The 22398-nt window shown below is 38.2% G+C and overlaps 1 protein-coding gene, 1 long non-coding RNA gene and 1 pseudogene across 3 annotated transcripts in view; 2 read left to right on the top strand and 1 right to left on the bottom strand.

Annotated features, from left to right (window-relative positions):
• Positions 1 to 22398, bottom strand: part of LOC105734572 (uncharacterized) — an 885080-nt gene that overhangs the window by 77786 nt on the left and 784896 nt on the right. For both annotated transcript variants that reach the window (XR_010338163.1, XR_010338164.1), the window contains exons 6-7: positions 18156 to 18306; positions 12811 to 13060 (exon numbers count right to left, since the gene is read on the bottom strand). This is a non-coding gene — a long non-coding RNA (uncharacterized LOC105734572). The remainder of the gene's footprint in view (positions 1 to 12810; positions 13061 to 18155; positions 18307 to 22398) is intronic.
• On the top strand, positions 1796 to 3018 carry CBLL2 (Cbl proto-oncogene like 2). The gene has a single exon (XM_064364457.1). The coding sequence runs from the start codon at positions 1819 to 1821 to the stop codon at positions 3016 to 3018; it is 1200 nt and encodes a 399-aa protein (XP_064220527.1). The 5' UTR covers positions 1796 to 1818.
• LOC110569122 (NADH-ubiquinone oxidoreductase chain 5-like) lies at positions 11221 to 12690 on the top strand (annotated as a pseudogene).

Genomic DNA, 22398 nt, shown 5'->3' with positions numbered 1-22398 from the left:
AAATGATCACTCCTATGTGGTAACTGTGTACTGAAACCAACATAATTCGTTGTTGCTGTGTAAAACAATAATGGACATGATAATAGTTTTCTGTTCCCATATTAATCCATTTTGAACATAAGCAAATTAGCTACTTATTCCAGCAAATACCTTTTCCTGAAAAATAAAACTGTAAAACAACTACAAGAGTTTACTTAAGAAGAATACTACCTTCCCCATCAAAACTTGCTTCAATATTCTCCCCCTGCTGTGCCCACCAATCTACAGCTATCATGTCACAAAATTTACCCAATCAAAATTAGATGCTTGCTTTGCAAGACCTGCCCTGAAACCATCCAGCTTAGTCTCTAATAACCTTCCCTGTCGTTTCCCTTCTGAGACACTGCCTAGACATTGTTAAGGCAGAGCTCTCTCATACTGCAATAAGTCTCATAAGATACTTTGCTTTGATTGATCTGTGATTTTTTTTTTTTTTTTTTTTTTTTTTTTAGTATTTTGGGGGAGGGCAGGGAGTAGGGGTTGACAGCCAACAAAGCTAAAAGGGTGAAAGTCTGCACATTCAGGAGAATAGAGGTGCCACAATTATGGGTGGAGTGGAGACAGAAAAATATGATGTGCTACTATTTTATGAGCCAGTTTGTACTTAGAGGCAAGGTAAGACTTAAGGAAATGTGGCCTAAATACCTATAACCCTTTTTAAATTTAAGCAAGAACAGCAAATGTCTAAAAAAGGTCTAGCACGGTGCAGTTACCATCTATTCACTACTTTTATTTTCTTCGTTTTTTTTTTATTTGAGACACAGTCTCATTTTGTCGTCCAGGCTGGAGTGCAGTAACGCGGTCTCAGCTCACTGCAACCTCCGCCTCCCAGGCTCAAGCGATTCTCCAGCCTCCTGAGTAGCTGGGATTACAGGCACGTGCCACCATGCCCGGCTATTTCTCGTATTTTTGGTGGAGACGGGTTTTCACCATGTTGGCCAGGCTGGTCTGCAACTCCTGGCCTCAAACGATCTGCCTGCCTTGGCCTCCCAAAGTGCTGAGATTACAAGCGTGAGCCACAGCACCTGACCCTATTCATTACTTTTTACATGATTTTTCCTTGTCAAGATAAATATAATGCTCCCTTCCTCCAGACAAAGGTGACTTTAAATTTACTGTATCGTGAAATCACAAAATGTTAAAGGTATATTTTGCGTGTATGTACATATACATACATACACACACAGACCATCCTATCTTATTCCAATGAGAGATTTGAGGCAGTTTACAAAAATGCAATAGGATAAATATAAATAAGTTAGTCCTGAAGGCAAAGTTCTGCAGGGCCTGCCGGAAATTTATTTCCCATGCCTGTCAGTTTCTGTTTCCACAAAGACTCCTTTCTCTGTGAGCACTGAAGAGCAGCATTAGTACACTCAGAACTGAAACTTTTTCTTTCTCTGCCCAAACTCCCTCACTAGAGTGGTGGGACAGGGAAGGTAAGAAGAGAAGGAAGCCCTTAAAGGTCAAAGCAGTGGAGGGTTGGGGAGTGATCGGATCGCACTTCTGCATTCTAGACTTGGGAAGATGGTGCGCATGCGTCTTAACGCGTACGTTACTGTCACATGACTCCCGGTCCCTTGTGTTCCGAACTTGGATCCTAATGACGCTGATAATGGGTTACTAGGCACTCAGAGTTCCGGATCGTTGGGTGGCCTTGATGTTAGCAGAAGAATTCATCTACAGGTCGTTTTTGAGGAAGTAGACAAACCTAAATCTGTGTCTCAACTCCAAGGAATGTGAACAAGGTGCCTGCTGGTGAACAAGAACGTGAATATAATGAAGTACTACTCTAAAGGAGGTAAACTGTTGAGGAAAGGGAAAAAAATTCCTGGTTACCTTTGGGGGGACATTAAGATCAACATCATAGGTAAAAAGGATGATTTACCAATTCATTTCTGTGACAAATGTGATTTGCCTATTAAAATCTATGGGCGAATAATTCCATGCAGGCATGCTTTTTGCTATGACTGTGCTCATTTATATAACAAAAACGGATGTAAAATATGTCCAGGCTGTAGTTATCCTGTGCGTCAAATTGAGAAGCATAAACGAGGTTCTCTCTTCATGTGTAGTGCTGTTCAGGGATGCAAGAGAACATATTCGTCTCAGGAAAGCTTACAGGCTCATATCAAATTCCGCCATAAGAGAGCTGGAAAGCATGTTAGCAGTACTTCACTTGAAAAAGTTCGTCCCCGTATTGCTCCGCCACGAACTGAAATCTCTGAAATCCCTAAAAGACTGCAAGATAAGGGCCATCTAAGCTATATTCCACCAGAGCAGCACACCATGATGCCACCACCGACTGTGCCACATATGCCACACAAGCACTATAATCAGCCACATAAGGATATTCGGGCTCCTCCCAAAGAATTATTTCCAAGTCCACCTTTCCCCATCCAGTGGGAAACCGTTAGTATTTTTACAAGAAAACATGGCAATGTAATAACTGAGCATATTCGGAAGAACTCCAATTCTGGTGCTAAGAAGCCATCACCTCCTGATTATTCTCCTGAGTATCAAGGTCAACCAGTGGTATCATACGCTGATTATATTGTGTCTCGAAAACAGCATTATGCACAACCTCCATCTCCATCATCAACGGCAAACCATCCAATGCCATATCCTCCTCAGGATGTAGGTACTACTAATTTGGTTTCTAGCCAAGTGCCAGCTCTAACCACGACCTATGATCCATCACCTCGATTTGTTATTGTCCAGGTGCCACTTTTTATGAAATCTCCCCTACCACCTATTCCCCAGTCTCAAAACGGGAATCCATCTGAAAGTGAATTCGCTTTTCACCATTATAACCCTAACTTTTTACCGAAGTCCGCTGAAAATCAAGAAACTTTGAGCCCTCGGCTTACACAAAGAGATGCAACGGATCGTAGATTATGGCTTGGATGGAAAGTACTGCCACCTCCACCAAAGTGCAATCCACCTTCTTCAAACCTACATCGTGCATCACATCACTGAGACCAGAGAAGACAGAGACCATCTTAAGGATGATAATAGTATTTTCAACTGAAGACCTGATGAGAAAAGAAAAACAACTTCAAGTTCTATACTGTATTGTGGACAAGTGACTCAGTTCAGCACAGCTGTAGTTTAACAACTTTGTTCCTCTGGTGCGGTAAATTGACCTAAAGGTGACCTCTGATGATTTCCTGGAATAAATATGTATTGTTACATTTTCAAAAGTATTGTGGTTTTTATTTTTTTGGTGATATGTTTGTTAACTTGTGTAAAAGGATTAAATTTCAATATAGTTGTAAAAATGCTATTTTATGGAATTCAAGCACGGTCACATGCTGTTTTATAAACATGTTTTACCACTAATTTCCCAAAGTACAATAAAAAATCCTAGAAGTAAAAATCTACTACAATGTGCAGTTAAAGCAGACAGCTAAATGGTAGAGAATTACTTTACATTTTAGAAACAGAAATTTTGAGGTATAATAAGTCTATAGTGCATTTCATTTGGATGCCTTTTCATTTTTAGGCAGCCCCAGAAGCACCAAAATACATTGGAATTCCAGTACTATGACAGATTTATGTTTGCAATGTTAAAAGGCATTACTAAATCATTTGGAAAGATATGGCCAAAGTAATTGAATCTGTAGGCTCCAAGCTGGTGGGGACGATGTTACTTGTTAATGCTTTTTTTTACAGAATGGTTCAAATCACATAATGTGGCACACTCACTAGTCTTAAGTAGCATTATTTTATAGCACTGATAAAATGGTATCATTTAGATGAAGTGTGTTCTACTTTGCTCATAGTCCTAAATTAAATATTCAGGGAGGGCTGGAATAACTTTATTATAATTCTTTGTTTCATGGTAGAGTTTGATCCTGTTTTTATCTGTTTTTTTGTATATTAAGTTTTAAACTATAGTTTGAATGCCATGGAGGAATTTGGATAGTCTGTTAATGAGGAGCATTGTTACAGTTACAAACTTGCATTTGCTTGGGTTTTATTATTGTGTGATGAGGGTTTTTCCTCCAACTTGAAATTAAAAACCAATAATTCTGCCCTATTTATTTTATTGGTAAACAGTCTAAACTTGGGACATTTTCGCATGAAGTTAACAGTAAAGACTACCAGATGACTTTGTATTGGAGAAAAGTAATGATTTATATGAATTTCACTCCTTTATTAAATGTTTTTAGAATGAGCTTTTGCATTTTAGGGGCTTATTACAGTCCAGCTATCATGACCACTTACATTTACACTACCGTACTTTGTACAGAATTCATATGGACGAATTGATGTTCTTAGGATACTGTATCATTTGAATAAACCCTCATGAAGATTTCTCCCCTTTAAATAGTACATAATATAAATATGAAATGTTAGTATGCAGATATTATTTATATTATTTACTAGAAGCTTTTTATATATTACTTTAGGAGATATTTCTCTTTGGCAAAGGATGAACTGACTGCTAACTTATCAATTTACTGTGTTGGGTACAGGCAAAATAAATTCTTGTCTTGGCTGATCAGATGCTCTCTGAGCTTAGAGCTGAAGTTAGAAATATATAAATGGCCATTTTAACCTTGACCAGCCTAAAATAAGTAATAGACTCTTTTTTGAGTTATTTTTCATATCTAGCAATTTGAAAGTCTAATGTTAATGCAGTATTTCTTGTGAAAAAATCTTGTTATTGTAAGCATGGCATGTGATGATGTGAAATGTTGGTAGGTAAGTGCTTCTATCACATTTATAAGTACTTGGACTGGTACACACTTGATTTCCTTTCTTGCCTCTACTTAGAAGCTGTTAAAATATTACTGTTAAAATGCAATCTAATTTTGGTTTCATGTAATAAAAGCCAAATTCACTTTAAGTCTTCTTAACTATCTATGAAGAGCTCCTCTATGTTTATTGACATTCACTAGGATCGAATGCATTATGAAACCACTTAAATGATGCATTAGACAAAAAAATCAGCACCGTGCTAAAATTTTACATGTTAAAAGAAGACTAAAAATTATTTTGTTAGGTTTAGGCAATATGTTATTTAGCAAAGCAGATCAGATAAATGTATTGTAGCAGACAAAATTTTTAAATGATATTGGTTATGAAATCATCCAGTCATGTCTGAATGATAGTGGTGAGTAGAAAAATCACAAAATTACTGTTAGTGTTTCTTTAAGGGAAACATAATGTGAATCCCTTCCTTATATTCAGAGAAGGCCTTGAAGGTATAATGGGCATAAGTCTAAATTAAATGTATGTATGGTATACTATATTGCTCTGAAGACTACTGAGGTGACAGTTTAAGTCTGAAAAACAATATAGACCCATAAATACAAAAAAATAAAAATACCAGGGAGAGGGAAAATGAAGGTCGGATAAATAGTAAAATCGAATCCAAGTTAAAGTTGGAAGCAAAAAATTTGCACCACTAAATCCTGCACTGTTAATGATAGATGAAATGTGGTTAAAGCAAACAGGCAAGATAAAAGCATGCACATTTCACGGGAAGCGTAAGTCTGATACTGAGCAAAAGTTCCCTTATGGGTGCTCACAAAAAGATCATTAATATAGGGTGCTGATTCCTGATTCTGACAGCACGAAAGAGTCTCCTGGAGCATCAGCACAAATTAGCATTCTTTGCCTCACTTTTTCTCAAAAGATTCTGAATCAGGTTTTGGGAATGGATAGGATTTAGTAATCTGTTCTTTCAGTAAGTATCCTAGGTGATTCAGAAGCAGCTGACTCAAAAATTTAGTCACTGGACATCCAGTTTCTAGGTCTCTTGGTCTTAGTGGTCTGTCATCCATTCTGTACACAACAACCATGGTAATCATTTAAGAATGGAACTCAGCCTTTAAATGGTTTTGCATTGCACTTCAAGTCCAATTCCTTTTTCATGACTGTATACAGTTAGATTCCTGGTGAATTTTCAAAACTCATAACCTACCCTTCTCCCTCCATTCCCCCTGTTCCAATCACACAAACTAAAAAAAAAAAAAAAAAAAAAAAAAAAAAAATCTTCGGACCACCGCATTCCTTCCTGCCTCACATTTTGAACTTACTGCTTTTTTTTTTTTTTTTTTTTTTTTTTTCCCCCCTGCCTGGACCATCTTCCTGCAAATCTTTTTAAGGCTGGCTCTCTCACTTCATGTTTCTGTTCAGATGCCTTCCCTGGCTACCCTGTGGAAAATAGCACTGCCCTACACAGCCCCATCTCCTAACCCTGCTTTATTTTCCTTCGTGCTATCACTACCTGTTATTACATAACTAATTACTAATTGCTTCTTTTTTTTTGTTTCTGCCACAAAAATATTATCTCCAGGAGAAGTGGGTCTTTATAGCTTTCCATCACAGAAGGATGAAGAGTGATATATAATAAAGCAATTTTATTTTTCGTTCTTGCTCTTTTCTTTTTACGTTTTATTCTTTCCATGGTGAAAAGTGGGGTTATCTCTTAACTTTTCTCTACACTCTTGGCTAAATGGAAAGCTCTCTGATCAGTTATTAAAATGTCCCATCTGATCTGACAGTTAAACTTTAGAACCGATTTAAGGGCGAGTCCTTTCCTTACTTCTTAGCTGTGGCTGGTGGAAGACCAGCAGTTACGGAGAATGTTGTGGTCAACATCTTGCCTTAACCACCTTTGCTTTGATTTCTTCTCCCCTATTTCATTAGATGGAGGTCTTGGCCCTTCAGAATTGGAATGCAAGGGATTGGGGCAGGAGAGGTGAGGGAAGTAGGAAAAGTCTCAACTTGGTTGGTACTATAAGAAACTGGGTTAGTTACTTTCTGGGCCCAACTTCTGGTTTTAAGAATTGATTTTTTTCTTTCATAGACACTTTCATGGATAGTAAGAAAGAACTTCTCTCATTGATCCTGATCTCTACTTGTAGTTCCCTTGATGAATATGAATGCTTCCCTCTTCCAATTAGTTCCCTAGTTCTTCTGCAGCCCCTGAGAATCTAGCAATACCTACAGCTTCTCTCAGCTGAGTTGTCTTTATCCCTCCAGCTCCCTGTAGTGAGGGACAATATCTGGCCCATGAGAAACACATCTCCTTTTCCCTGATATACTCTAGGTGTACTGGCCAATCTCAATGTTGCCAGCTTCCTTTCCCTCAGCTGTCAAATAAATTAGCCTGTCTCCTGCACCTTTGATTTTCCAGATACCAGTCCACAGTGCCCCTAGTGCTCCAAATATTTAGCCCTTGGAGTGGTCTCATTAAAGCACCTCTCTCCTGGGAGGTGATGTGGGAGCATCCTTCATCACTTTTCTAAGAGGAATGGTGGTGGTTAGAACTCACAACATAGCAAAATTTAGAGTCAGGCTATGTTCTTATTGGCCAGTGTCCATAACATACTGTTTGTTAAATAATTTTATTATTACTCTAGATCCAACCATGCTTGATTTTCAAATGGCTCAGAAATCCCAGATGGGAAAATGTAATCTGTTTGCACTGCATCTACAAAAACAAAGGAGGAAGTGCACAATTAAATGGATAATTCAGAACAAAAATGCCTCAGGTATTGAAATGTTCTTGGCAAAATTTTAGTATCTGAATCATTCTAAAAAGTGTCAGAATTTGGCACATCTCCTAACGGTTCCAATAACCTTATACTGAGTAAAACTATACATTTTTTCCTTTGACAAAATAGTCAATAAATATATTTCATTTCCAATAGAAAGAAGAGGACCATCACACATGGTGGGGGAGGGGGTTTAGGGGAGAGACAGTGAGGGGTGGGGAGGGTATGGAGGGTGGGGAGAAATGACAGATATAGTATGCACCTAAAGTAAAATTAAGAAAAAAAAAGAACTAAGTCATTTTTAAAGTATCTTTCAAGGTCAGCTCTAGGTAAAAATGTGGTATAGATGGAGTTCTACTTGGATGGGATCAAGTGGAGGTACAGAACTTTTTCCCTCTACTGAATAAAACTAGTAATTTTCATCACATATCATCACACAGTAAAAAACAGATAGTCTTCTTATTTTACTGACCATCACTCATTTGTGTTTAAGCTTTTTTCCTAATATTTGACTGTGTATTCTGTTTGGCTTATGCATATGGCAGACTGATTGCAAAATTGGCCTCAATTCTTTATCCCTTCTTATATGTCTTCACAGTTCCTCCTATCAAGAGATGGAGTCAATTTTCTCATCTCCTTGATTATGATTTACTTTGGCTAATAGATGTGGTAGAAGTGTCAGTGTACCAGGTCTGAGGATAGAGGCCTTCTGTCCTTCCACCTTCTTTTAGAGTCCTGCCTCCATGGGAACAAACTTGGCCTACCTTGCTGAAAGATGAGAAAACACATTGAAAATGTTTTTCCCCATTCAAAGCCATCCTAGACCAACTTACAGTCAGCCAACTCCAAAACATGTGAGAATGCCCAACCAAGATTAACATAGCGACCAACCCAACCCAAAGATGACTGGAGGCCCATGCAGGAGCCCAGCTGAGACCAGACGAACTACCCAGATTTCCTGTAGTTTGTGAGAAACAATATAAATGCTTAATGTTTTAAGTAACTGAGTTTTGGGATGATGGGTACACAGCAGTAGCTAACCGATACAAGCCATTTTTACTCCCATTTTCCCCCTGTAGAGAATTACACACTGTCCAGTTTTACGATAAAATTCACACTAATGTGAGATGTTTTCAAGACATGAATTATAAATATTTGATGTTTAGACATGAAAAGAACTCACCTTTGAAAGGTTTATAATAGTAAACATTTTCTTCAGGTTTTGTTATCTTCACCTATTTACTTTTCAATTTTCTCATTAAAAATCAAGTTACAAGGATGATTAACCTTCAATAAACTGCATAGTAACCTTGAGCAAATTGTGGAGGACTTAACTGAAGCAGGCCTTGCATATGTAGCTGGTGTTACCTAGAGTTTTGGTATATATGTAAAGTACCATGCTTATCAGCATATATTCTTATTCCCAATTTTATCTTCTGAATAGGTATCTTCGGATCTCCTTTATTTGTGGGAGCTACTTGTGTAATAGCCAAGGTATGGTGGCTTGATCTTAAAGATTTATCCCTACGCTTTGTGACAGGCCTGCATTCAGGCAGTATATACAGCCACAGTCACTACAGAGCATAGACTTTATCTTTGCATTTAAGGAGGTTGAACTCAGCATGGGCTACCTTGGAGGAAAGACATGTTAACTTCATCCTTTCATGGTTCCCAATGATTTGAAACAGGTTTCTAAATTGATGTCCTAAAACTTTCTCTTCTCTGTCTAGTCCAGCCTTCCCACCTCTATTTTAGTCATGTATGAGCAAGCCATTAGTCCCCTAGTTGTGCATAAGCCCAGATGACTGACATCAAGGCTGACATCACTTTGGATGCTACTTGGCTCTGTATTAGTGAGGAGGCAGTTGGGCAAACATCTGTTTTAGGAACCAATGTCTGCAAAATCTCGGGTTTCCAATTTAGAATATACTTAAAAATACTTGTGCTTTTTGTTAAGAAAAATAGCTTTAAAATATTTTTCATGTTTTGGTTTATAAGAGCACTACATACTCATTATTAAATGCTTATATAATATAGGAAAGGATAAATGCAAATTAAAGCCATCTGTAATTCCACAGGTGATTTTTTCTGTATATATGTTTACATGTATTTATATGGTGCTCTGTAAAAGTTCCCAGAATGCACCTTTTCTATAATCTCTCTTATTATTTAAATTATAGGGTCAACTTTTATTTTTAACTTCTGAAAGCAAATGACTTATTTGTATTTTAGTACATAATAGCATTTGATATGCTTTAGTTAGGGCTCAACATACATAAATTATTTATTTTCTTATTGCTATGTCTAAATGGTCTTTTGAGACAGAGTCTTGCACTGTCACCCAGGATGTAGTGCAGTGGCATGATCTCTGCTCACTGTAATCTCTGCCTCATGGGTTCAAGCAATTCTCCTGCCTCAGCCTCCTAAGTAGCTGTGACTGTAGGCACGTGCCACCACACCCAGCTAATTTTAGTACATAATAGCAGGATGTACTACTACATAGTTGGCCAGGATGGTCTCGATCTCTTGACCTCGTGATCCACCCGCCTCAGCCTCCCAGAGTGCTGGGATTACAGGGATGAGCCCCTGTGCCTGGCCCTAAATTTTATTTTGTGCTTTGATATCCTGGTAACTTATAGCTATTTAAAATTGTCATCTGGCCATATTCTCTTGGGTATAATGTAGGCACTTTATGCCCCATGAATCCTAACTCAATCATCACCTCTCACAGACAGTAGGCTCCTCCTCTAGGCATTCCTCTTTTGGTGCATGATTCCAATAGCCAACCAAATGTGTAAACCTGAACCCTGGCAGTCATTCTCTAGTCTTCCACAATCCACTTTCACTTCCCATATTTCATTGGTAACAACATGGTCGATAGATTCTATCTTTATGCTTCTCTCATGGCCATGCCATCCAAACCAGTGCCTTTACCATGGTGCTGGCATTTATTGCATCTCTGGTGGGCTCCCACAAAAGCATTCTTATTGCTTTCTCACTTCTGGTCTTATCACCAGCCTTACTCATCCAACACAGCTGCCAAGTATGCCCTCTAATGCGTAAGTCTGTTTTTAGACATCAATGGATCACCCTAGCATTTGGGATAATGTCAGATTCCCTTGCTTAGCACAGAAAGGCCCTCTTATCTGGCCTCATTTCCTATCACCTGCCCATGGGCATCCTTTTCTCCAGTTATGTATTTTCACTGTCCTAAAAACAAAAGCAGTTTCCCCTTTATATCTTCCCATATGGGGTTGCCCCCTGCCAGACATATTCTTTTCCTTGTCTTCCCCCCTCCCACTTTACTGTGTCTTATTTTTTCATTCACTTCGTTTAAAAAATATTTCTCCAGTCAAAAACATAATTTTGATGCCTCTTCCCTGTGATTGCTGTACTATTTGTATGCTTACATCATGCCAGTTAACACACTGTATTTCAATTGTTTACATGCCTTTCTCTTCCACTAGACCAGTGGGCCTCAAAATGACCCGCAATATCAGCATCATTGGGGAATTTGTTAGAAATGCAAATTCTCAGGCTGCATCCCAGATCATAAGCTCTGGGGATGAGACCCCGCAATTTGTGTTAAGAGTAAATCATTTAATATTTCATGATAGGAAAAGACTGGCAGTCCATGGTGACATGCCTGGGAATAATTTGGAAGAAGATGCATGAATGCTGCACGAGTACATACCAAGAAGTCATCATCTCCAACTGACATTGAACGACGATCCAAAGTCTTAAACTCTAAGCTTTAAATTACACTACTTCTCCACAATACTCTTCCCAGCAGCTATTTGTTACCTGATCTATGGTAGAATTCTCGATATGGTATATAAGTTCGAATCCTAATATTAATCAGTTTTGCAAATACTTGTTTTTCTCATCACAATATTAATTCTGGTCACTGCCAACAACCTCTTTCAACTCTTGATCGGATGAGAGGGTGTAGGGATCATGTCTCTTTTATTGATCAGCTGATGATATGGCCAAGCAGATGCTAACACAGCAGCCCTCCAAGCAATCCTGTACAACTGCATTGGCGATAATGGCTTTATCTTAGCTATAGCCTGATTCCTCTTACACTCCAACATGTGAGAACTTCAACAAGCATTTATTCTAAACCCCACCCTTGACTCCTTCCCATTAATTAGTCTTCTCTTAGCAGCAGCCGGAAGATCAGCTCAACTGGGTCTCCATCCCTGACTCCTTTCTGCCACAGAAGGTCCAGCTCCAGTCTCGGCCCTACTCCACTCCAGCACCATAGTCGTAGCAGGAGTCTTCCTACTCATCCACTTCTACCCCTTAATTGAAAATAATCTATCAGTCCAAACCTTCACATTATGTTTAGGGGCTATTACCACTTTACAGCAAAATGTGCTCTAACACAAAATGATATCAAAAAAACTGTAGCAGTCGCCACCTCAAGCCAGCTGGGCCTTATAATAGTTACAATTGGTATGAACCAACCACACCTGGCATTCCTTCACCTCTGTACCCACATCTTTTTTAAGGCTATATTATTTTATGTTCAGGATCCATCATCCATAATCTTAATGATGAACAAGATATCTGAAAAATAGGAGGACTACTCAAAGCTTTACCCCTCACTTCCTCCTCCCTTATCATTGGTAGCCTTGCACTTACAGGCATGCCTTTCCTCACAGGCTTTTGTTCTAAAGACCTTATTATCGAGACAGCTAACATGTGATATAACAACACCTGAGCCCTTTCTGTTACTCTTATTGCCACCTCCTTAACAGCTGTCTATAGTGTCCGTATTATTTTCTTTGCTCTAATAGGACAACCTCGCTTCACAACCCTAATTACTATAAATGAAAATAACCCCTTCCTAGTTAACTCAATCAAGCACCTAACAATCGGCAGTGTCTTCACCGGATTCCTCATCACCAACAATATTAGTCCTGCTTCATCCCGCCAAACATCTACACTTCACCTAAAACTCACAGTCCTAGGTACGACAGCTTTAGGCCTCTTACCGGCAATGGAGCTTAACCTTATAACTAACAATCTTAAACTGAAATACCCATTACTGATATTCAACTTCTCCAATGTATTAGGTTTTTATTTAACCACAGTTCACCGTACTACCCCTCACTGTGCTGGCTTTTCTTAGACCAACAACGTTAAAGAAGCCCAGAATGCCCTGAAGCATTTCAACACTTGTATTCATCTGCTGCTATAGCAAATTACCACAAAGTTCGTGGCTTAAAACAATAAAAATATATTATCTTACGATTTTGGAGGTCAGAAGCCTGAGGTAGGTCTCACTGGGCTAACACGGTGTTGGCAAGGCTGAGTTCCTCCTGGGAGGCTCGAGGGGAGGATCCGTTTCTGAGCTTTTTCCAGCTTCTAGAAGCTGCCTTCATTCCTCGGTTCACGGCCTCTTCCTCTAGCTTCAAACCCGGCAATGGCTGGTTGAATCTTCCTCCTGGTGCCGTCTCTCTGCTTCTGACTTTTCTGCCGCCTCTTCTCTATTTAAGGACCTGGGTGATTACATTGGATCCACCTGGATGATCCAAGCTAATCTCCTTATTTGAAGGTCAGCTGACTAGCAAACTTAATTTCATCTTGCTATGTAACATAACATAAACACAGATTCCAGGGATTAGGATGTGGACTTTTATGGAGGGTGGAGATGAACATTATTCTGCCAGCCACAAAATGCATTCTTGACCTTTGGAGATTTGATTAAAGTTGATACTGCCTTTTGCCTTAACACACAAGCTCTTTGGAGAAATCTAGGATTCCCTTTTTGATTGTCTTTCCTTGTGAAGAAAATGGTTTGAAAACTTTGTGGTGATTTAGCACATTTTATTGAAAAGGGGATCCCATCCCCCAGGACTTATGGTTGTGGCTAATAGGAGAGAAGGACCAGTCCAACATGGACAAGTATGGACTTGAATTGGGCAGTACGGAAACGTATTTGTGTAGTACACCAGCAACACAATGAGAGAAAGTAAATTGCAACCAAACAAGGTTGCTATTATTTATTATCCTTAAGCAATGGTTTTATCCATTTTTGGTGAGAAAGGAAGAGTAAACTAGAATCCCTCTAAACCTGTCTGTGACCATGCATGCCTAATATTTATAGTTTCCCTGTTTGTAGAATATGCTTAAGTTTATTCTGTACTGTAAATTCAATACTTAATTTTCAAATTAAGTGCAGGACTACTTATCTCAAGCTGAGGTTATTGTGTACTGTGCATTCGATACTTAATTGAAAAAAATATTTACTAATCCTGAATTGAAAGCGCTCCTCAGATATTGTTAAGGAGAACGATGTGTACTAGGTAAAATATATCTGACATTTCTACTTATTATCTTACACCAAAAGAGAAAGCCTTGGCAAACAGTACTTTTAGCCATCAGAGCAGAGGCCAGAACAAAATTTCCTTCAGTTTAAGTGTGTTGAAGGTAATAAAAACTGTGATTTTCGTTGAGGGAAGAGAAGTTGTGAGAAACTTACCCAGCAATCTAAGCACAGAATGTCAAATTATTTACCTTATCTAGTTTTTATTTTAGAGCAATACATTGTTACGTTTTGATCTTGAGGAGAACTTTTTGACTTTATTTTGCATGCATTATTAGAACCAAACATGATCACCCAGATAATTATAACTGCAGAAGTTGAGGAGCCACTGAGGTTATGGATTCACTCTGGAAATACAATGCATCTGTAATAACACAATACAACAATGACCTATGAGGCTAAGAAATGTTACCTGGGGTTCAACCCTTGGACCACTTGGCTAAACAGGAACATACATTAGGAGAGTGGTGTAAGAGGACATTGATTTTTCACATTCCTACAGTCCTTTCACAAAGGGGATGTGTAGGACATGTCTTCTTTTAACAGACCAGCTTTCATTCCCTTTGTTCATGAATCTGTCTCAGAGAAGTTCACGCTTCTAAGAAATGACTTTACTCACACACTGAGGTCTGTTGGTGGGGGACAAGGGAGGGACAGCGGGGGTGGGGTGGGGAGGTCGGGGAGGAATAACATGGGGAGAAATGCCAGATGTAGGTGACGGGGGGATGGAGGCAGCAAACCACATTGCCATGTGTGTACCTATGCAACAGTCCTGCATGATCTGCACATGTACCCCATGAACTTAAAGTACAATAATAAAAAAAAAAGAAATGACTTTGCTCCCCCGACCAGGCTCCAAATGGAAACCTTTCAAGGCCATATTTGCTGTGAGAGATATTTATCATGGAGGTTAAGTAACTTATGATTTAATTCAAGCGTCTTCTCAGCATTGAGAATAGGTTATTTTCTCCAGGAGGCCCCAGCAGTTTCCTGTTTTAAAGAAATTGAAAAGAAATATATTGCTTTCAACAGCCCCCAAATCAATACCACTTCAAATATAGACGGGACCAAGTTTCTTATACTTCTTATGTGGGCTGAAGAACGGCGCTGACCTGAAGTCCTGTGTGATCATAATACTTAGACTGAAGCCATTGTACTCTGTGGTGTGAATGATTGTGGCTCTTCCCTTGCCATTCCAGATTAAGGTGACCAACCCTTGTGCACACCACACAGTAATGATGGTCTCTCATCCATCTATCTTTAGAAACTCCCCTATAGATTGAGGATCAGACCATTTAAACATCAAAATGTATTTTGTTTTCTTCACCTTTTAAAAAGCAACATAGGGAGAATCTTAGCCAGTCAGTGCTTTTTTGACTAAAGTGATATGTGTAGTAAATATGGTAATTAGCTGTAAAGTCCTTCATAGCAGAGTACCAATGTTTTATTTATCTTCCCATCTTCCTCAGAATTTAACTGTGGCTTTTACAGAAAAGCTCAATATATGCCTACTAAATAAATGAATCAATAACTTCATACACAAATGCTACAAAAATGTCCACTTGTTTTTGGACTTGACATGTAGATTTTTGGTGCTGGGAGAAGAAACTTGATTCTTTTGTATAGTTTACATTTTTCTACTGCAATTATGAAAAACCTGCTTTTTATCTCTTTGAATTCAGTGAGCATGTTTAGTGTTTGTCTGATAACTCCAATATCCCTCCTTGTTATTCTATTTCTATTGTTTTTTTTCTTCTATTGGTCTTAATTCATGTTATCTTATCTCTGGACTGTCTGCTTCTGTTTGCATGTTGGACCTGGGATTAGAAAAACTGTTGGTAGAAATAATCTGAGCCCAATATGATGCTATTTTCCTCCTAAGAGGATTCCCTTTTGCTTCTGCCAGATACCCAAAGGTGCTGGCAATCTTGATCACCTCTGTTCAATTTCAGGAATTGAGAGGATTAGACCTACAATCCCTGTAATAGCTCATGTACTTTCAGTTCACACTAATCTTAGGATGTAGACTTTTGGAGATCCAAGACAAAGCAAGGACGGTAAACAGCGCCCCTCCACCACCCGCCCCCTTGGTAGCTTCCAATGCCACTGGCCACTGTCTATTCCCTTTAGCTTCACCAGGTTTACTGAATTACTGCTTAGCCTCTCAGATGTCCCCTCCAGGACCATTAAACACCCCTAGAAGTAGAGCATGTAAACACAGGGTTCATTTCTCAGGGCATCCATTCTCCCCTATGTTTTGTCCAGGCAATACTTCTCTATCGTATAACATTATAAGGCCCTTAAGCAGATTTTAAAATATCTTGAATACTTTTCTAGTTGTTCTTAGTGAGAAGGTGTAACCAAATTACCTAATCTGTTATTAGTAGAAGTCCACTTATCTTAATTTTTATTATAGTTCATATATATATATATCTTTAAAACATTAAAACATTCTTCTTTGTTTGGTCCACTTTATTTCCTGTTTCTTTGTGAGTCTATTCTGCTAATTAGAAATGTTCATGTATTTGTTTTGGTGGCTAGCTTTATAATTATAATTTCATATAATGCTTTTAATCTTCTATTTCTTCAGAAAGTATCTATTAATCTCTTGTTTTGAGAAATGATAAAATCAGTATGCTTCTTTCTTATCCCCCTTCTACTACTTGATTTAACCTGATTGTATTTAATTTCTTAGTATTTACCATGACACTGTTAAATGTATTTCTATTATTTCATTTGTCAGTTTAAAACGGTATTTGACATATAGCTATTGAAAAGGACAGAATGGGCCAGGTGCAGTGGCTGATGCCTGTAATCTCAGTACTTTGGGAGGCTGAGGCAGGTGGATCTTGAGGTCAGGAGTTCAAGAACAGCCTGGGCAACATGGTGAAACCCTGTCTCTACTAAAAATACAAAAATAAGCCAGGCATGGTGGCAGGCACCTGTAATCTCAGCTACTCAGGAGGCTGAGGCAGAAGAATTGCTGGAACCTGGGAGGCGGAGGTTGCAGTGAGTTGAGATCGCACCATTGCAATCCTGCCTGGGTGACAGAGTGAGACTCTCTCTCAGGAAAAAAAAAAAAGAAACAGAAAAAAAGAAAAGGACAGAATGTGAGTAATACATATATGGAGTAAAAGAAAAACAACATATTGGGAAAATGCTTTAAAGTAAAATATTATTTTTGAAGGTCTAATTTTTATACTACATAAATGGCCAATTAAATGTATTACTTTTACTATGACTATGGGTGTGTCTATTTCTCCTTTCAGTTCTGCCAAATTTACTTTAAATATTTTGAAGCAACAGTATTGGCTTTTAAAAAATACCTTCCTGGTGTATTAACTCTTTTATTGTTACAAAATATCTTTCTTACTTTCAAATATTACTTTTGCCTTAATATCTACTTTGTTTGATATTGGAATAAGAGTACTGGCTTTCTTTTGCTTACCGTTTGCATGGTATGTCTTTTTTGCGTAATTTTAATTTTGACTTTTTGTGTCCTTAAATTCATGTTTCTCTTATAGAAAATGTGACTGGGCTGGTGTTGTGGGCAGTAAAGGAATTTACCAGGACAGTTGTACGTAAAAAAAGGCAGATTTATTAGAGAAGGCATGAAAATATGTTGCAAGGTTGCAACAGGTAGCACAGCAGAGAAGGAGCTGTTTGCAAAGAGGCAGGGGCAGGAGGGAAGTTTCATAGGGAACAAGGTCTTTGTGCCTGTGGAAGTTATTGGGCCCTCACGTTGTTTGTGATTAGACATCCTTCAGAACAATTGTTCATTGTTCTTCTCCACTCGGGGCCCCTTTCTAGTTGTTGCTTACTTATCAGGACTCCACAGGAAGGATATACTTGGGATTTGATTTTTCAATCTACTAAGACCAATTAAATTTAATGTAATTACTGATACATTTGATCCACATTACTATGTTTTCTAATTGATCTACCTATATTGTGATTCCTTGTCTTGCCTTCCTTTGGTTAATCAATGCTTTTTATTATTCAACTTTTCCCCTCCATTAGCTTGTTAGTTTAACAGCCTTTTACTAGTCACTTAACGCTTATCCTACAGATTACGGCACACTTTCTTAATGTATTCATTTAATACAAGCTTTTACCTTTTCCACTTTTCTGACAATGCTAGGATCTTAGAAGAGTTGAACTTTATTTTCTTCCTTTTGTAATATTTTGCCATGAAATCTAATTAGACATATATTTTAAACCCCACAAAATATTTCTTTTATATATTCAATGCTCATTTAGCAACATACCTATTTGTTGTTGTTCATTCTGTCTTGTATTTCCATGTTTCTCTCTGAATTATTTCGATCTTTCCAGAAAAACTATTTCAGTGTTTCTTGTATTGCAGGCCTGCTGGTGATGAATTCTTTCAGTTTTTGCCAGAAGACATTTTCATTTCACCTAGAATTTTGAAGACGATTTTACTGCATGTAGAATTCTAGATTGGCAGTTGCTTTCTTTCAGCACTTTAAATTGTCATTCCCACAGGGAGGGGAACATCACACACCAGGGCCTGTGGGGGTGGGGGTTGGGGAGGGATAGCATTAGGAGAAATACCTAATGTAGACGACGGGTTGATGGGTACAGCAAACCACCATAGCACGTGTATACCTATGTAACAAACCTGCATGTTTTGCACATGTATCCCAGAACTTAAAGTATAATAAAAACTTTTTTTAAAGTGTCATTCTATTGCCTTCTGAGTTCTAACACTTCCGTTTTTTATTATACTTTAAGTTCTGGGGTACATATGCAGATCTTGCAGGATTGTCACATAGGTATACACATGTCATGGTGGTTTGCTGGGAAAAAATTTTTGCAATCTACCTATCTGACTAAGGGCTAATATCCACAATCTATAAAGAACTAAAACAATTTACAAGAAAAAAACAAACAACCCCATCAAAAAGTGGGCAAAGGATATGAACAGACACTTTTCAAAAGAAGACATTTATGTGGCTAATACTTCTTTAGAAGAGTCAGCTATAGGTATTAATATTTTACCTTCATGTATCTTTTAACCTCTGATTTTAAGACTTTCTCTTTGTCTTTGATTTTACAAGTTTTACCATTATGTACTTAGCTTTGGTTTTCATTGTCTGCATCTTTCTTGGAGTATACTAAGCTGCTTGTACTTGTGGGTTGTTGCTTTTCATCTATTGGGAAAATTATCAGACATTCTCTCTTCAAATACTGCTTCTGCTCAATTCTATCTTTCCTTTACTGTGACTTTAATTACATGTGGTTTAAATATTTTACTTGCTTCGCATATGTCTTATGTTCCTTATATTTAGTATCTTCCATTCTTCTCTTTTCTCTGCACTTCAGTCTGTATACCTTCTATTGACCTGTCCTCCAATTCATGAATCCACTTTATTTGCTATGTCATATCTCTTATTAAACACATCTGTTTAGTTTTTAATTTCAAAGATTATTTTTTAGTTCTAGATTTTCCATTTGCTTTCTTTTTATAGATGCCATTTCTCTGATAATATTTTCCATCTTTTAATCTATTCTCTCTCTTTTCTGCTATTTTCTTGAACATATTAATCTTAGGTATTTCAAACTTTTTGTTGCTAACTCTAAAATTTGGATAATCTGTGGGGGGGCCTATGAATATTATCCATTTTGCTCTTGTTTGGGGGCTCTTTAAATGTCTGGTAGTATTTGGTTAAATGTCAGATATTATGTATAGAAAGTTTTAGAGGGTTTGGATAATGCCATTTTTGTTCAGAGGGCTTTTGTCTTTTCTTCTTCTAGGCACATGGGGGGAGATGATTACCTTAATTTAAGCCAGGAAGCTGACTCAAGGTTGAGTTGTATTTTCTTAAGCATCTGTCCACCTATTGTTTGCTTTATGCTTCTAGGGTATAGATCCCCAAGGGTTCCAACTGAGAACCTGGGTTATTCTGTGAGGGTCCTCTACTGTGGCCAGTTCCAAACTCAGTGTCTTCAGTGTAGAAAGTCTGCTAAACACAACCCTCTGCTGTTTATAGGCTTTATGACCAGCCTTAGCTTCTTAGCCTCCTGTCTTATGCAGCTTCAGAATTCAGAAAATGTTTTGAGGAGAAAAGTGGTAAAGTGCAAGACTCGGATCTCTTTGTCCTTTCTCAATGGGATCCTAGACTCTCAAAGCTCTCATTGTTTCTCTGCCTTTTAGTGGCAGTCCTCTCTCTGGGTAAAGCTAGTATTCTTAGCCTATCACCCCATGGGTAGAATTGCCTATTGCCCTCAGGAAAAAGCAGATGCAGAATGCTGTTCACTTTTCTGCTCTTTTGTCTTTTTAGTGTTCTCCTTTTTTTTAATATTCTGCTTGTCTTAGCAGCATTCTGATGCTTCCAAACAGGCCAGTCTTCCTTCCTTCCTTTGTTCCTTCTTTTCCTCCCTCCCTCCCTCCTTCCTTCATCCTTTTTTCTCCTTCCTTCCATCTTTCTTCATGTCTATTCTCTTTCCTTCTGTTTTTGGTGTCATCCATTTTTTACATGTTTCTTAACAAAAATTTGGTCTGCTGCAAGTTACTCCTTTATATTTGGAAAAACATGCAAATTAAAAAACAAAACAAGACCATAGAAGATAAATGGTGGAGGATGTAAATTTTTCTTTCATTTATTTATTTATTCATTTATCAAACAAATATTTGATGACACACTAGCAAATACACAACAAATGCAAAGATAAAAAAGATAAAAGCCCTGTTCTCCAGTAGCTCATCTGTGATTATAATTATTAAAACATGAGTATCTGCTACTTTGTGCCCTGCATTATTTTCAATTTTATTTATCTTTAAAAATAGATTCACTTATTTTCCAAAAACTAAGTCTTGAATTAATCAATTCTGGTGTTAATGTCATTTTCAAGATTGTTTTCTGTATATTTATTTTTACTTTTCCCATCTTTGCTTTTCCTTAGAGTTATTTTTTTGCCTTTTTCTTATGATTAAACCAATCTGGCATGTTTGATTGATTTGTCTCAGTGTGGGCTTCCTATGTCACAATCACTTTCATTTCTACTAAATGGTAACAACTAATACAAATGATTATAATAGCTAACACAAACTACTCACTGTGAGCTATTCTAAGTGCTTTACATACATTAACTCATTTTATTACCACAGCACAATTTTTTATGTAAGTATGATTATCAACTCCATTTGCAAGATGAGGGAACTGAGGCATAGAAACTAAGTTGCCCAGAGTTACATAGCTAATAAGTGGCAGGGTTGGGATTCAACCTCTGACAGTCTGGCTTCAGAGGGTGAGCAATTAACTACTCTGATATCATCTTACCCCTTTCAATGATTCAGACTCTCAAATTTTCCTCTCTGACCACAATATCTTCACTTACACATCCCTCATATGGTGTGGCTCTGTATCCCCCACACAAATATCATTTCAAATTGTAATCCTCACCTGTGGAAGGACGTAGGTGATTGGATCATGGGGGTGGTTTCCCCTATGGTGTTCTCCTGATAATGAGTGAGTTCTCATGAAATCTGATGGTGTTATAAGGGGCTCCTCCTCCTCTTCTCATCTAGAATTGTAATCCCCACGTGTCGTGGGAGGGAGATGATTGAATCATGGGGGCAGTTTCCTCCATGGTGCTCTCATGGTAGTAAGTGACTTTTCACAAGATACTATGGTTTTATAAGGGGCTCTTGTGCCTTCACGTGCTCCCTCTCTTTCTCTCTCTCTCTCTCTCTCCCACCTGCTGTCATGTAAGACATGCCTGCTTTTCCTTCTGCCATGATTATAAGTTTCCTGAGACCTCCCACGCCATGAGGAGCTGTGAGTCAATTAAATCTTTTCCCTTTACAAATTACCCAGTCTCAGGTATGTTTTTATAGCAGTATGAGAACAGACTAATACACCCTCTTACACCAAAATTTGGTTCTCAGCCCCTTCCTCAGATATAAGTCTGGCAACTTCCTCCAAGATCTTCTCACCTCCTAACCTAGCCTGAATCTGAGGCTATCTTAAATTAAAAATCAATTATCTGGGTTCCTTGATCATTTGACTGTCTCAAACATCAACTCTGCCCAAACTGCCTTTATGTGTATTTTGTCCAAAGCCTAGCCTGCTAAGCCCCATTGGAGACAATCGCAAGCCTACGTAGATGAGCCTCCTTACAAATGATGCTTGTCAACCTCATGTAGATTCTCCTTACTCTGACAATTCTTTGTTTTTCCACTGTTTATTCACTTTCCCATTTCCCCACTGTGACCTTTCTGAACATTTGTCTCTCTCATTGAAATTTCTGCCCAATCCTGAGTCCTACAGCCTTAGCAGAGAACCTCAATTCCTATACACTGAGGACAAAACATCGGAATTGAGTTTTCTAAACTCCCATTTCTCCTCCAGAAAACCTATCTGTTGTGTCATTCATTTTTTTCTTCTTTTCTTCCATACTTATCAATTTCCTCCTTCCCTCCCATGCTTGCCCTCTTCTTCCTTCCCTCTCTTCCTTCCTTCCTTGCATGAATATTTGTTGAGCATA

This window comes from Aotus nancymaae, unplaced genomic scaffold (genome assembly GCF_030222135.1).
Source record: "Aotus nancymaae isolate 86718 unplaced genomic scaffold, 86718_ANA_hifiasm-v0.15.2.pri h1tg000058l, whole genome shotgun sequence".
Classification (NCBI taxonomy): domain Eukaryota; kingdom Metazoa; phylum Chordata; class Mammalia; order Primates; family Aotidae; genus Aotus; species Aotus nancymaae.
Note: the sequence above shows the minus strand (reverse complement) of the source record. Positions and strands in the feature narration are given on the sequence as shown.

Bases quoted from the DNA above. Each gene is read 5' to 3' on its own strand.
- CBLL2 (XM_064364457.1), top strand. From the start codon at position 1,819: ATGAAGTACTACTCTAAAGGAGGTAAACTGTTGAGGAAAGGGAAAAAA.